Source organism: Falco biarmicus, chromosome 5 (genome assembly GCF_023638135.1).
Source record: "Falco biarmicus isolate bFalBia1 chromosome 5, bFalBia1.pri, whole genome shotgun sequence".
Taxonomy (NCBI): domain Eukaryota; kingdom Metazoa; phylum Chordata; class Aves; order Falconiformes; family Falconidae; genus Falco; species Falco biarmicus.
The window spans coordinates 70740740-70754798 of record NC_079292.1 but is presented as its reverse complement, the minus strand read 5'-3'; the positions used below and the strand labels follow the sequence as shown (position 1 = coordinate 70754798).

The 14059-nt window shown below is 41.6% G+C and overlaps 1 protein-coding gene across 2 annotated transcripts in view; it reads right to left on the bottom strand.

Moving 5' to 3' along the window:
• Positions 1–555: 555 nt before the first annotated feature.
• PTPRO (protein tyrosine phosphatase receptor type O) overlaps positions 556–14059 on the bottom strand; it is a 155311-nt gene continuing 141807 nt past the window's right edge. For both annotated transcript variants that reach the window (XM_056340267.1, XM_056340268.1), the window contains 6 exons: positions 12508–12642; positions 11381–11503; positions 9700–9854; positions 7055–7190; positions 4567–4687; positions 556–3441 (listed from right to left, as the gene is read on the bottom strand). In XM_056340267.1, the coding sequence (XP_056196242.1) occupies positions 4583–4687; positions 7055–7190; positions 9700–9854; positions 11381–11503; positions 12508–12642 (654 nt within the window). In that variant the 3' untranslated portion in view covers positions 556–3441; positions 4567–4582. The remainder of the gene's footprint in view (positions 3442–4566; positions 4688–7054; positions 7191–9699; positions 9855–11380; positions 11504–12507; positions 12643–14059) is intronic.

Genomic DNA, 14059 nt, shown 5'->3' with positions numbered 1-14059 from the left:
TTTTTTCATACAAGTCCTCTAAAAAGTTAAAAGTGGAAAGGTGGTAGTTTGTGGTTAATGACCTGAGGGAGGGAAGGGCCATTTTGGTGTTTAAGACTATAATGTTGAATATTTATTGTCTTTAGGTGCAGGAGAAAAAAACCACATCTGAAAATGAAGTAAAGCACAAGTAAGGCTTCTCAACCTCTTCTTAATCCTTGTGTGAGGGTGGAAGGAAACAGTTCTGAAGACTCAAGTGTGTCAGGGCTCACTGCACGGGGCACGCTAGGAGCACAGCACTTTCACACATGCCTTTCTAAACTTCTTAGCTCTTCTAAAGCATGTCCTTAGGTTTACTTGTTTGATCCTTCCATGGCAGCATGCATGGTATGAGGCAACAAGGTGGAAACCTGTCCTGGTTTTGATTAATGGTCAGTCACTGTTCAGAGCTGCTTTTTCATACGTCTGGGTCAGTAGATGCTGTAAGAGCAGCAGATCAATATATAGAGCATCTATGGTGTCAGCAGAGCTATAGGCATGAAACCCACAATTCAAAAAAACTTACTACAAAACCTGAAGCTTCAGTCACCTTTACAGCTGTGATGACTTGCAAGTTTTATTTTGACAGATGCTGGAAATCATATCAACATGCAGCACAAGTCCAAAACATTGTTCTTCTGGACTTGCTTTCAAGGAGCATGACAAAGTAAACCCAAAAGTATGACACGTTGATTCAGGCTAAAAGACTCCGCATACAAATTTTCTGAACCACAGTGTCTCCCAGACTTTTTCATTGCTTTACTTATATCTTGAACTCTGGGAGAGGTGGTTTCCACCGCCCTCCCAACACAACCGTTTACGCAGGTTTTCATACTCTGTGGGGTAGGAAAAAGTATTTTTCTGAAGGAGCTTTCATTGTAATTGATTTTGTGATTAAGTAGCTATTAAAAGAAAAATACACACCTGTTACTGTGCAAATGGCATAATTTTTTGACATGCATTCAAAAACTGTCTAGTAAATTCAGGCTATTCAGGCAGCATCATTTGCAACAATGTGATTTTGGCATCTCTGCAGCAATCTTGTACCCTGTCATGTTCAGCCAAGCTTCTGTTACAGCCAGCTCACACCGTGATATTTTGTGTGCCCATGAATGTTTTAAAAGTAACCTGCTTACTTTGGTGTATGGTACAGAGTAAATGTAGACTTAATGGGCAGTGGCCAACAGGAGGGAGGAGGCAGTAGATGAGAAACCAAGAACATCTGTGGGTTGTTTTTTGTTTTCCCCTGCTAGGTCTTTAGAGGGATGTGAACATATTTCCTGAGTAAACATATAATGAAACTCTGAAATATATTTTTTAAAAAAGTATGGAGGCAAGGTCTGAACAGGCAAGTGCTCATTTATAATTCTGTCTTCTGTTCAAATTAGGCCAGACAAATCTTTGCTTTTCCTACTGAAATGGTGAGCCCTCCAGCTGGGGTGCACTGGTGAAAGAAAAGGGAAATGTGTAGCGTTGAAGCCGTTCTTGTTAGCCATCTGTTCCCTGATGACAGGGCGCTCTGCCCCTTTTGCATCCATCTCTATGCATCTTTTGTAGAAAAATTGGATCTCTGCTTTAGGACTGGGCTTAATGGAAACTGGAAGTAGTATTAGATGTATGGGAAGGGGTGGGGGCAAGTCATAATCATACTCTTTAATAATCAGAGGTAGAGTCCTGTTTCTTCAGTACCCTGCACAAGCACCTGTTTTATCTGGGGGGTTATGTTAATTCTGTGCAGTTTTACATAATATATATGGGATAGTTTGAAGGAAGTTTTCCACTGTAACCCATACAATGATGCAGCTATTAGAGTATACACCTATTTACCAGGTAGTGGAATAACTCCTTGGAAGAAAAAAAATAATGTCTGAAGAAGGTTATCAGGCTCCTGGAAGTAGCTGAGCTACCAAACTACACCCTGGTACCATGACAGGGGATAGCAGGCCCCAGGGTGAATGAATAAAAAGCATATGCGGGTGCATTTGCTGTTTTGTCGATAGTGACTTCTTCACAGGTAAGCAAAGCAATCCAGTGTGTTTACTTTCAGTTCAAGTTTGTTTTGTTTACATTGAGTACCATTGCTGCTAACTTTCAATGAAGTGACACAAAGCAACAGGTTACAAAAATGCCATCAACATCCATTCTGACAGCATCCATGTCACAATACACGATGTATCGGAATTATACAAAGACAAAAAAAATATATATATAGCTAATTATTCTGACTAGAACTGAAACTGACAGAGAAAAAGAAAAGAGCCCCCCGCCCTGACCCCCAAACCCCTGCAGGAATCCATACCGACCCTTTGGCAGCCTCAACAGCAATAAAGTGATAACCAGCCCTTCACATGCCAAAACCTTGTTCTTGGAACCTCATGAATTCCTGGCTCAGATAAATAGTTACATCCACTAAAGCATTCTTTTTTTTTTTTTCTCTTTTCTTTTCTTTTCTATCCACCCCCTCAACCTGAATCAGCTTCATGTTTTTACAGAGGGTTAATACCAAAAATAATAAACAAATGAGGGGTATAGGCACCATAGACTGCTCAGACAGTTAAATGCTATAAGTAATGGAGTCTAAGATATCTCAGCTTGAAATTCAGCTGCCCTTTGATTAGATTCATATAAAACAAGAGCCTCATCAGTGGTGTTACTGAAAAGGTTGGCAAAAAGAGCAATCCCTCTGCTTAATTAGTAGTAGCACAGTCAAGAACTGAAACCGTCCCATCTCTCAGTGTTGGCTGCCTGCTTCATCTTCAGCCTCCATGGTTTGGATTTCTGCTCATCAGTCTGTTCCTCAGGTCTTGTGCTCCCCCCAGACCCCATGTACATCAGTGCTGTAGGAAACAGTCAAATCTATGAACCCAGCAACCCCCCACCCCCACCCCCCCTTTTCTCTTCACAATCTCCAGATTTCTTCATGTATGTTCATGCCTCGCTATTCACTAATGAGGTATTATTAGATACTAACAATGCCTGCTCTCCTATGGACGTTAGCACAGACCAGTGACACATGAAGAAGGCTCTTCAGTCAACCATTAAAAAAATATTGCACTTACTTTAACCTTAAGCCCAACCTGCACAGAAAAAAAAATTAAAATTAAGAAACTTAACCAAAAGTACCAACCAAAAACCCAACACTCTGGAGCAATCTATTTTATGCACATGTAGTGTCTTTTCCTTCATGTTGCTTAGTTGAATTTGGTCCGGTATTTTAAAAAAATGTCCAGAAATTAAACAGTTCAAAGGACACCGCAGGCTTGTTAAGGCTTTGTCTCCCCAGTGCTTCAGAAAGTTAAAAGTCTCTTTCATTGTCTGTGTACTGCAAAGCAGCGGTCTCTTGTGGCAGAACAACTGGCTATTCAAACCATCAAAAGAAAAAAATCAGAAGCAAGGGAAGATGGGTGTGCTTCATGGTCTCACCTGGAACCAAACAAACAGACTGCTTTAGAAATAAAAAAGGAAATAAAGACAGTTTTTGGCATTTATTTTGACCAGCCCTCCATGCAGGCTGGGACTGCAGCCTACCAGTACAAGCAGCTGGGCTCTGGGACTCAGCTTAGATGGTAAATTACCTGAACATTAGGAAAAGTGAGGCTACTTGGGGTTCACTTTACAGGCAGGGGAATGACGTGCACAGAGGCTAATAAAGGTGCATGTGCAACACCAGAGCTACACAGCAGAGATGGCTGGTGGTGGTGCCCACAGCCCAGCTCTCCATTTGAGAAGGCAGTTTGCGTTGAAAGCCTGTAGCTTCCTGCTTCACCCAAAAGCAAATGTTGAGGTTATGGCTGCGTTCTTACTGCCACCTAATGAACTAACATTCATTAGCTTAAATAGTGGTGACATACATCCTCACAGCTCACCCTCACCAGCAAACCTCTTGGTAGGTCAGAACCATGTGTTTTACTCTGCAGCTGGGGACCAGGCTGGGTTAGCTGCATGCAAGAGGTCAGGCACTGGGGCTCGATGGAAAGGCAAGATGGTCGCTTCGCTTATGCTGGTAGTACCAGTTTGAGACCCCTCCCGTTCCCTGGTTCTAGATTTATGAAAAAAATACCCCGCTGTTTCATGTCAAAGCTTTTTGGTTACCATCTCACCCTCCAGCAGGCTCTGTTGCCACCACAGCAGTGCATCCCCAGACCTCTGCTGGCCTTGGTAACCTGGCAGTTTAAGTAACCTGAAAATGACTTAAGAAATTAAAATTCTCCCTTCCTTTAAGCTTTTTAAGGAGCATTAGGACAAGGCGCAGGGAATGGTTAGGTGGCTCACACAGTATTTCCAGATTCTCTTTCTCTTCAAATGATGAGTGAGCCAATATACTCTTACAGTGCCGTGGGAAGTATAGCGGATTATTTACTGTGAGAGGCTAGAGGGATTTTCCTCACTTTCCGTATGAACATCACCTCAGAGGGGATGAGGAAAAGCCTGGAAAGCTCCAAACTGCCAGCAAAGCTCCTGGTGCAAATACCCATGATGATGGTTGCTGCAAAGCAGCCGGGATGCGCGGCTGTGGGCATGCTGCAGGGCTGGGCTTGCCTGACTTACCACCTGTGACTCTGAACTAGGACTTGCTGACGTTCTCATATATGACATCACTGATGCAGAACTGCTGCTTCTTCTTCTGCCACATCAGTTGCACACACTGGTGAATAAAAATGTATTGTTCCTGGAAGAAAAGATGAAAGGAGTGGGCATTTTTACACCTCAGAAAGCATGACAAAAACCCACACAGCGAAGCAGTTTGATAGGTCACAGTAACAGCCTGCGCAGCTTCTCCATCTCTCCCTCCTCAGCCCATCACAATGTACAGTGAGTTGTCAGTGCCCAAAGTAAGAGCCTGCAATTGTTACAGAGAGCAGCTGGGGAAGCATGAAATCCACCTGAGCTGCCCTGACGTCATAATCACTTATTAATAACCTGAATGACACAGGGAGATAAAAATAGGATAGGACAGCATGGGATAGCATAGGATAGTTCTGTTGGATCTGAGCTTAAGCGGGTCTATTATATATTGCCTGAAAAAGAATTAATTCCCAGAAAGGTACCTGAATGCTTTATGTGCAACAACTTGCATCCGTGCCACATATGCATCTGAACTATTTAATGAACCTCCTGTTCCTTAGCGCTTGACTTCTTTACCAATAAAAAGCTGAAACCTGATTTTGTTCACAGAGCAGCTAATTATTTGGGGAGTTATTACCCTTTGTGCAAAGGACACTGTTAGTCAGTTGGGTCAATCACATGCACCATTCTCTTTGTGGACAGGTTTTTGTGCAACAAGACTGAGGTTACCTTTGGGGTAGCTTTTGGTTATAGACTGGCTTTTCCAAGCATTCTCAATATACAGATTAAACACTGTAATTTAATAATAACCTTAACTGATGACTTTTAGATTTCAAAGACAGAAGGCAAACAGGCAAACCCTGGTGACTCCTTACACTAAGCTTTATGTGCAGTAAGCACAGGAAGCAACTGGATCTCGGGCAAAAACAACTGTCCCAAAACAACTGTCCCAAAACCCGAGTGTGGATTTCAGCCCAGTGGTCCCCCAGTGGTCTGCTGATGCCAGGAGATATCAATATGAGTTTGAAGCATGCTTCAGACCACAGAAATGCCTGGATTTCCTCACACCCACTAATCTAGAGCAACTGGTTTCAAATCAGGGTATTCTCCAATCTAGCCCCCTTTTTGGGCTTGTGCCATTTGTTTTTTTAAATGGCTCAACAAGACTGCCAAGTTTCCAATGTACGAGGCAACATGAACACAGGTTTGCTGTGTGTGGTTTCAGGTTTTGTAAGCAAAGCCTTTTCGGTGGCCTCTGTGCCCGAGTGTCAGTGCAACCTGGTGACCTCTGCAGCCAGGCTCGGCCATTGCCTGGAGCAGCAGCTCAGCCACCACCAAAGTCCAGCCCTTGGCATCAGCCCCTGGCAGGCAATGAGTTTGTATGTGAAAAAAACCCAAACATTAAAAAATAAAAATCACATCACGTCTGGAGTAGTAATGCAGTTGCAGCTGAAAATGACCATCAATATTTGTTTATCTGGTGTTTACATAATGATCTGCCTTTGGATAAATATAGCAAATTGTGATGGAAAGTGACAAGTTTGATAGGAATGAACCAAAGTGGTCTGAGAATAATGACTTTTTTTCCTTTCCAGATGCTAGCTGTTCTCACTGCAGGTTTTCTTTCTCCTCTCTTCTCCCTGCTAGATCTTCTCTGCTTTGCTCTAGATTCAGCAATCCTTGGCAACAAATTATCTGCCAGACCTAGCCTGCAAAGTGATGGTAGCACTTCCAACTGTATGGAGGTTACCAGCTTATACTGTGTCTAACCAGGGAAGAGTACAATAGGTGTGAAATCTTTACCTCAATTAATAAAGGAAACTGGGAAGGTTTCAGATGCATAAAAGCTTCTGCTTTGGAAAAAGAGTTTGCCATTTTTTCCCATTATATATACACTGACATCATGACTATTGTTCTGATGTTTGCCTTAAAAACAGAAGAAGAACTAACCAGTAGACATCTGGGCAGGGAGAAGGGCAAGGAGGGTATCTGGCAGACTCACAATCCTTTTGTTTGTTTTGCTTGTTATTTGTATTACCATTGTGTAACTGAGTTTGTGCGCTTGGCCAGATGATACTCTCTTGAACAAGCCTGAATGGCTGTCCAATACTGATATCATTTCATGAGCCATTAATCCCCTCGCAAGCTCAATTCTTTTCAAAATGGTTTGAGAATTTCATATGTTAATCTCTTCTAATGCATTTTTTGCATATTAATTTCACAGAAGGGGAGGATAACTCATCCCCTCTGGAAGACATCAGTCAGATTGTAGATACATTATCAGACCCACCTAAGCAGCAGATGAATAACGTGACAATATTACAGTGAAGATGAAAATGTAATTGTGTCTATTCATAGCTATTTTGTTAAATGTTTGGGGGAGCAACAGTCATTGGACATGAACACGCTACAGAGGGGTATGAAATAGATCCAGTGATACATTGGCAAAGTTGGAGTGAGCAGATCTTACCTCTGTCTGCACCATGGACATTCTGTAGGACCGCATGTCAGACACCAGGCCCAATATATCTACGAACTCATGATCACGAATGTGCTGTAAGAGCCGATCCAGGGCTATGAAGGTTCCTGTTCGTCCTACTCCAGCACTGCAAGACACAGAGACGTGCACCTCATTTCGAGCTTTTCTGATGGGGACACACAGGAGTATCAGTGGTACTGCAAAAAGCAGTCCTGCAGCTGTGATAATCAGATGCAGCTAATCTGAGGTCAGGCAGGTTGGTTCATCTGTAGTATTTAATGCTGCACAACCATTCATCCATTGCTTCAGCAGAATGTGTGGAGTGGATGGCTCTGCAATTATTTCACTTTCCTATACTCTCTTCATTCACTCGCATGCAGAGTGTGCATGCACACCCCTATCCGCCCCTAGCTGTCAGCTCTTCCAATTTCACTGCACTCCCCAAAGGCTTCTGAGACATCTCTAACCGCCGGGTCTGTAACTGCAGAGACCTGCTTGGCAATGATTCCTGCACACAGGCAGCTGGGGTTGAACTTGAACAACTCAGCTCCACAGCTCTCCACTCTGCAAAGCTCTTGGCTTTGCAAAGGCACTGTGCTACTGCAGCTCATCCTCAAAGAACAAACCACCCAGGAAAGTCCACACACCAGGACTTCTACCTTGGGAGCATGAGACAGAAATAGTCAGCAACCACTCAGTTTACAAATCTTCATCCCCCCACAAAGGGAAGCTTAGTGACTAGAGAAAAAGACACACTGTTTTGATTTAGAGATTCTTACACGTGTATGATCCTTTGCATTGTGATTTCACATGTGAAGTTTAAGTCTGCTTTCATTATGATTGTGATTTTAGAGGTTTTTTATAGAGTTTCATATAGCGTCCCAACACCATACCTACCACTAAGGATAGAAGTACGTGTCAGCAAAAGTTCATTCTGCTGTATTGTCATATTTTTCAGAAAAGCCTTAAAACTACTTGCAATAGAGTTCAACAGTTCATCTCAACACAGTTCAACATAACTGTCATGAAACAGTTTCTGCTTGTTTAACAGAACTGTCAATATCTCAAATGAGATTAATACAATCTGATCTATTTATTTGACAGATTGATTAACTGATAAATTCATTCTGTGCCTTCTTTAATATTTGAGAACAATTGCTGTAGGAATTATCAATACATTCTTTCTCTCCCCTTTCCGCTAATTTTACAGTGTTGCTACTTTTAATCTATGTGGTCTAAGACATACAGTATACTCTAAAAATACCATCTGAAAATATCTCTCTGCTGCTAGAAGCATCCTAATTAAAAAGAAAATACTACAGTTGTTACTCAACTCTCTGCTACTTGGTCCCATTCCTTCCCAGAACAATTAAATGCTATATAAGGTTTTGATTTCACAACACTGCATATCTCTTCCCTGGCTTAATAGCACCTTTCATGATATTAGGACTCCCACAACAATATGCCCTATGAATTTCTCCATGAAGTTACGGGGGAGGGCTACAGGATTTGCTGCATTTACAAATACTGTTGTTGTTTTGCATTCTGATAGAACATTAAGTGCCATATCTGGAAACTAGAAATGATATTGCTGTAAAGGACTGTCTTCTGGGAAGGAGCTCTCAGAAGTGTGCAAAGTGGTGGCAAGAGACAGTCCGTGCTGACCATCACATCAGCACCAAGAAAGACAGAGCTGGAGGGTGCTGACACATTGTGCAGCAGCGTAACTGCTGCCTCTAGGGTGGGTGATGCAGGGTTGGCTGAGATTAATTTTATGAAGCCTTGACTTCTATAAGGAGTAAGTCACCATAACGTACATGTATTCATCCATTGCAAAGCAGCTACTTATGTATTTCTGAGAAATCTGTTGTGAGTAGTTCTTGCACATGGAGTCATAAGGAGGTTTGAAGTCAGTTGGGAGAATTGCATCAGAAACCAAACTGCTATGATGTCATCACTAACATGGCAGCTGTCCCCAGAGAGGCCAAGTAAGTGATCGTCTTAATAAAAGGCCAGATGATGCACAAGAGATAAATCTGACAGTATATAAAACAACCTTTCTGAAGGAAAAAAAAAAGAAAAAGAAAAAAAAAAGAGAAAAAGAGAAAAAGAGAAAGAGAAAGCCATATAACTGTTAGCAGGGGATACAGGTACTACTCTTAGCACAGGATAGTGCTCTTCACATCACCTTCTGAATGTACAGAAAGTCAAAAAGCCAAATAACCAGAGGGGGAGGATCTGCACAGCCACACAGATCTGCAGGAAGCAGCACGCTGTGGCAGGCTGCTGGCCCGGCTGCACCATCCGTATCACAAAGGGGTGGAAATGAGAGAGCAGGGGCAGGCTCTCAGCTGGTGTAAATCAGGGTTGCCTGCTTCACCTTCTGAAGCCTTTTCTTGATAACATCCAAAGAGATGACCCTCCTCTGGAAAGAAATGTCTTGGTGTCTGTGGATGCAGGCTGAAATCCCAGCCCCATGGTACTCAAAGTGGGGGACCAATCCTTTACCCTTAACACCAGAAAGAACCATCTCCAGCTAACAGGTAAGCAGAACCTCAACATCTCACCTTCGAACAGTTTTCCAACATATTTAGTAAGTTACATCCTTTCATTCCCCATTTCCTCGAACCATTTACCTGCAGTGTATGATCATGGGGCCTTTACTCTTTGCTGATTTCTGCCTGGCCATCTGTACAAACTGAAGGATGCTTTCGGCAGCGTTGGTTGTGGGGACACCATGATCTGGCCAGGCAGTGTAGTTAAAATGCATCACGTCTTGCACCTCATCAGCCTAACAGGAGAAGCAGAACAGCAGCATGTTCACAGGGGTTTAACAGTGCAGTTAACACTCAGAATTTTTTCTGTCATTTTGTAGTGTGTTTTTTCTCCCCACATACAGCCTAAGAAAGTAAAGTCAGCCAAAAACGTAGCAAAGAATTTACATGCCAGTTGATTAAAAAGAGGAGGTGGTACCAAGCCGTCATTATCAAAAGAGCATGAATTCTTGTTTCTGGGTTCAGGATTTGGTTTTTTGCCTTTTTTCCTCATGGTGGTTCAATTTTACTTTCCTTTTAAATCAAGAACTGTTGCCTTTTTCACGTTTAGGCTTTCTTCCTCTTTCTATTCCATTCCCCTTTTCCTCATTTTGCTACAGATAAATAACAACACTGCTGACAAACAAACAACCAAGACAGGACTCTTGAGAGTTTTTCTTTTCAAGTTTCAAAGGAAAAAAAATACCAAAAGGGAAGAAAAAATCATTACAGGGGCAAATATTTAGAAAAATACCCACTTTTATGAAAAGCATTTATAATGCTAAAAACTCTAGCGGCTTCAGGTGAAGTAAGATCCTCAACACAACACATTTTGCTTTTGAGACTGAAAGAAATTCAAAACATAGGGAGGGGTGGGGGCTGTCATCACCAAACCCCATGGCAAGCAATGCCTTCAGTTTTGCCATTCTTGGTCAGGCCAAACACCCCTGCTGCAGTAACCTTTCACGAGTCACAGACAACAGCATATCCTTAGGCAAAGGATATAAAAAAATGAGATCAGTACAAAAGACCCTGAAGCAGCTGCCCTGGCTTTGGTAAAGGACAGCGTACCTGAACTGCAGTCTTGTCATTATTTTCAATAGACACCAAGAGCCCAACACTTTGTTTTTTATGTGTTTATCCCCCTGCCTGCACCTTGTGCACACTTTGCAACACAGTGAGGCACGGCGGGGCAGGGCTAAGGTCCTGGGCCAATGTCCGTGGGCTTAGCACACAGCATTTTACCTGTCCCCTCAATATCGCTAACCTTTCCTTCCTGAGCTGGTGCTGACAACAATTTGGTGCAGGAAATAAAGCTGGAAAGAAATGCCTAAAAATCTGAACAGCTTTAATTTGGAAATTGCATGCTCTCACGTGTGTTTCAATATACTATAAGAATATCTGATTACTGCAAAATGGCCCATTTGAAAAATGTTTTCCATTTCTACATTGGTACTTTCAAGGTTTTAATAACTTATAGGAAGAAGATAAGCCTGAGATGAAGAAAAGAAGTTTACACATTTATTGTCACCATTGGAACCACAGATATGTCCAGAGTTCTGGTAGTACTTTTGTTTCAGTCTTGCACTTTGCTGAGAAATTCCCAGATACAGCAAGCAATTTTAGGGGAAAGTTGTGATTTATTCATTTGCCTGTGTGGAGTTAGGTTAAGGTAATCAATCTCTCTCTTTGGTGTTTTCCACTGAATGCCAGAAATGCACAAAAGTTTGGACCAAAATTACTTCCACCCTTTTAGCAGGGCCATGCAAAATGTTTCACTTACATAGCTAATTCGGAAATTCCTATAAACCCAGTCTGTGTGCTCCTCCTCGGACAGCATCTCCACTGTGATGTCCCCATATGCAATAGGATCTTCCGTAAATGGCCAGTAATGATCACATTTCACCTGAAAGGGAAATAAATACATACATATTGGTATTTATATAAATACATATACGTGTGCATATACAAAAAAAGCACAATCAAAAGTATACTGACCGTCAGTTTTGGAAATGTCTACAACACTATTTACTTGATACTGCAATAAGAGGTAATATATCCTGCAGTGACTTTCAGCCCTTTTTTCATCCCTACTTGTGTAACTGTGTACATAAACTATACATTGGTTTTCTGAAGGGTAACATTAGTATAGTGAAGAATGGAAACACATAATGTCTTTGGAGATTGTTGCTTTTCCTAATAGAATAGGCCTAAAAGGAACAAAACATGGGGAACAAGAATATATGCATGAAAAAAAAATATTCCAAAGATTTCTATTATAACGTCAAGGAAAATGTAAAGTGTAACACTTGTGTTTTATTATTATTTAAACCTAAAAGCACAGAATCACAGAATGGTTGAGGTTGGAAAGGACTTCTGGATGTCATCTTCTCCAACTCCCCCTGCTCAAGCAAGGCTACCTAGAGCAGGCTGCCCAGAACCATGTCCAGACGGCTTTTGAGTTATCTCCAAGGCTGGAGACTCCACAACCTCTGGGCAACTTGTGCCAGTGCTGTCACCCTCACAGTAAAACAAGGGTTTTCTGACTTCAGATGGAATTTATTGTGGTTCAGTTTGTACCTATTACCTCCTGTCCAGTCACTGGGCACCACTGAGGAGGCCCTTGTCTCCATTCCCTCCCATCAGGTATTTATACACAGTGACAAGATCCTGTGAGCCTTCTCTTTTTCAGGCTGAAGAGTCCCAACTCTCAGCCTCTTCCCATGTGAAAGATGCTCCAGTCCCCTAATCATCCCAAAATGCCTGCCATTAAGTAAAGGAAGTGCCATTCCAGGTCTGGTTATGATGCTGCCTTGTGATCAGCAAACAATATAAAGAAATTCACTCATAAGAAAATAGATGTTCTCAGAGTAGTTTCTTTTATACTATGTGCAAGACTTTGCTACATACCCTTCTTTTCTCATTACACTGAGTAAGCATAACAATAATCTGCGATTTTTGCTGGAGAACCATCTTCCAAAAATCATTCCTAGTTTCTGGCAGTGGTCCTTGAGTTGCAATGTACTCCTGGGGTGAATTATATCCCTAGGAAATAAACAGACAGGTGCTGTTTACCAACACAATTACTGCTTCAGAACACATGGTTTTCTCTGACATACATATTGTCTAGCTTGCTCAAGTTCAATTTGTACTTCTAAAAGAGATTCCTAATACAAAGAAATGACTTCATGATTTTTTGTATTTATTTTGAGATTACAACCTTTGCCAGTTTTTGATGCTCCCAAAGTGTAAGCAATCTAGAAGGACAGAAAATGAAGCTGTTACTATACAAATCTTCTGCCCAGAGAGCAGGAAAGGCAACATTAGAAAAACAAGTAATGAGAATCCTAAATCAAAGTTCCAGCTTCTTCCAGATTTCATAATTTAAGGGTTTGTTTAGTTATAGACATAAAACCAATTACAGATGCTTAGACTGCTCATCCCAAGCAGTGCCTGTGGTGATTTTCAGTCACTGATGTAAATGAAAGGTAGCAATGAACAGTATTATTTGCATGTGTTTTTCATAAGAACATGTATTAGTAAAATATTAATTAGAAGTCTGCTTAAAATAATAGAGAATATGCTGAGCCAATGCCCTTAGCAGATTATCATTGCTATGTTTTGTTGAAGATCAGATGCTTTATATCCATGTATTCCTTCTCCTATCCATGTCCAAAGACTCCTTCCCCTCTCCAAAACCAAAAGACCATTATATAAAGACTATAATAACAGATCCACAGATTGGCCAGAATGTCCATTTTGGCATCTGCTACAACCATATTTGCTGAGAATGTACAAGCAAAACCACATTTGGAAAGTTATTTGATATTCCTAATAAGAGCAAAAGACGCATCCAACACACAGCATGATCCCATGTAAACTGGGCGATTCCTGTGCCACTACAGTATGTGGATTGTAAAACTATTTGTGATTTGGGAGCACTTTCCATAAATGACCTCCTCAGACATCTCTAAAAGTCAGCTCAAGCTGAGTTTTCGCACTAGACAGAATTTGCTGTTTGTTTTTCTGCATGGGCTATGCCTGACCTAAGTGTCAAATCTTGATGATCACAGAGACACAGATCACCACGAGTATCTGTGTTAGGAGGCAGGTACTCAGCGGAGAAGCAACTGTCAAGAAAAGCCAAGCATTAAGATGACACGTCTGTCCCAGTTTCTATGGCCAGCATTACGCTGTAAGTACAACTAAAGAGATGTAAACTATAAAAAGCAGAACTGAGCAATCCAAAAAGGACTGCTACATAAAATCCTATTATCCATAATCCCATGTCATAGAAGTTTGTCATAAAAGTTTCTTGGGTTGTGAATGGTGCTTTTGAATGCTGGAGCATTTGTCTTTCGTGATTTGCTGCAAGCTCAGGCACTTGCAGCTTGAGCATTTAGGTTCATGCTCTTGACACATAGAAACTAAGAAGAGGCAACATGCTCAGCAGTACGTGCAC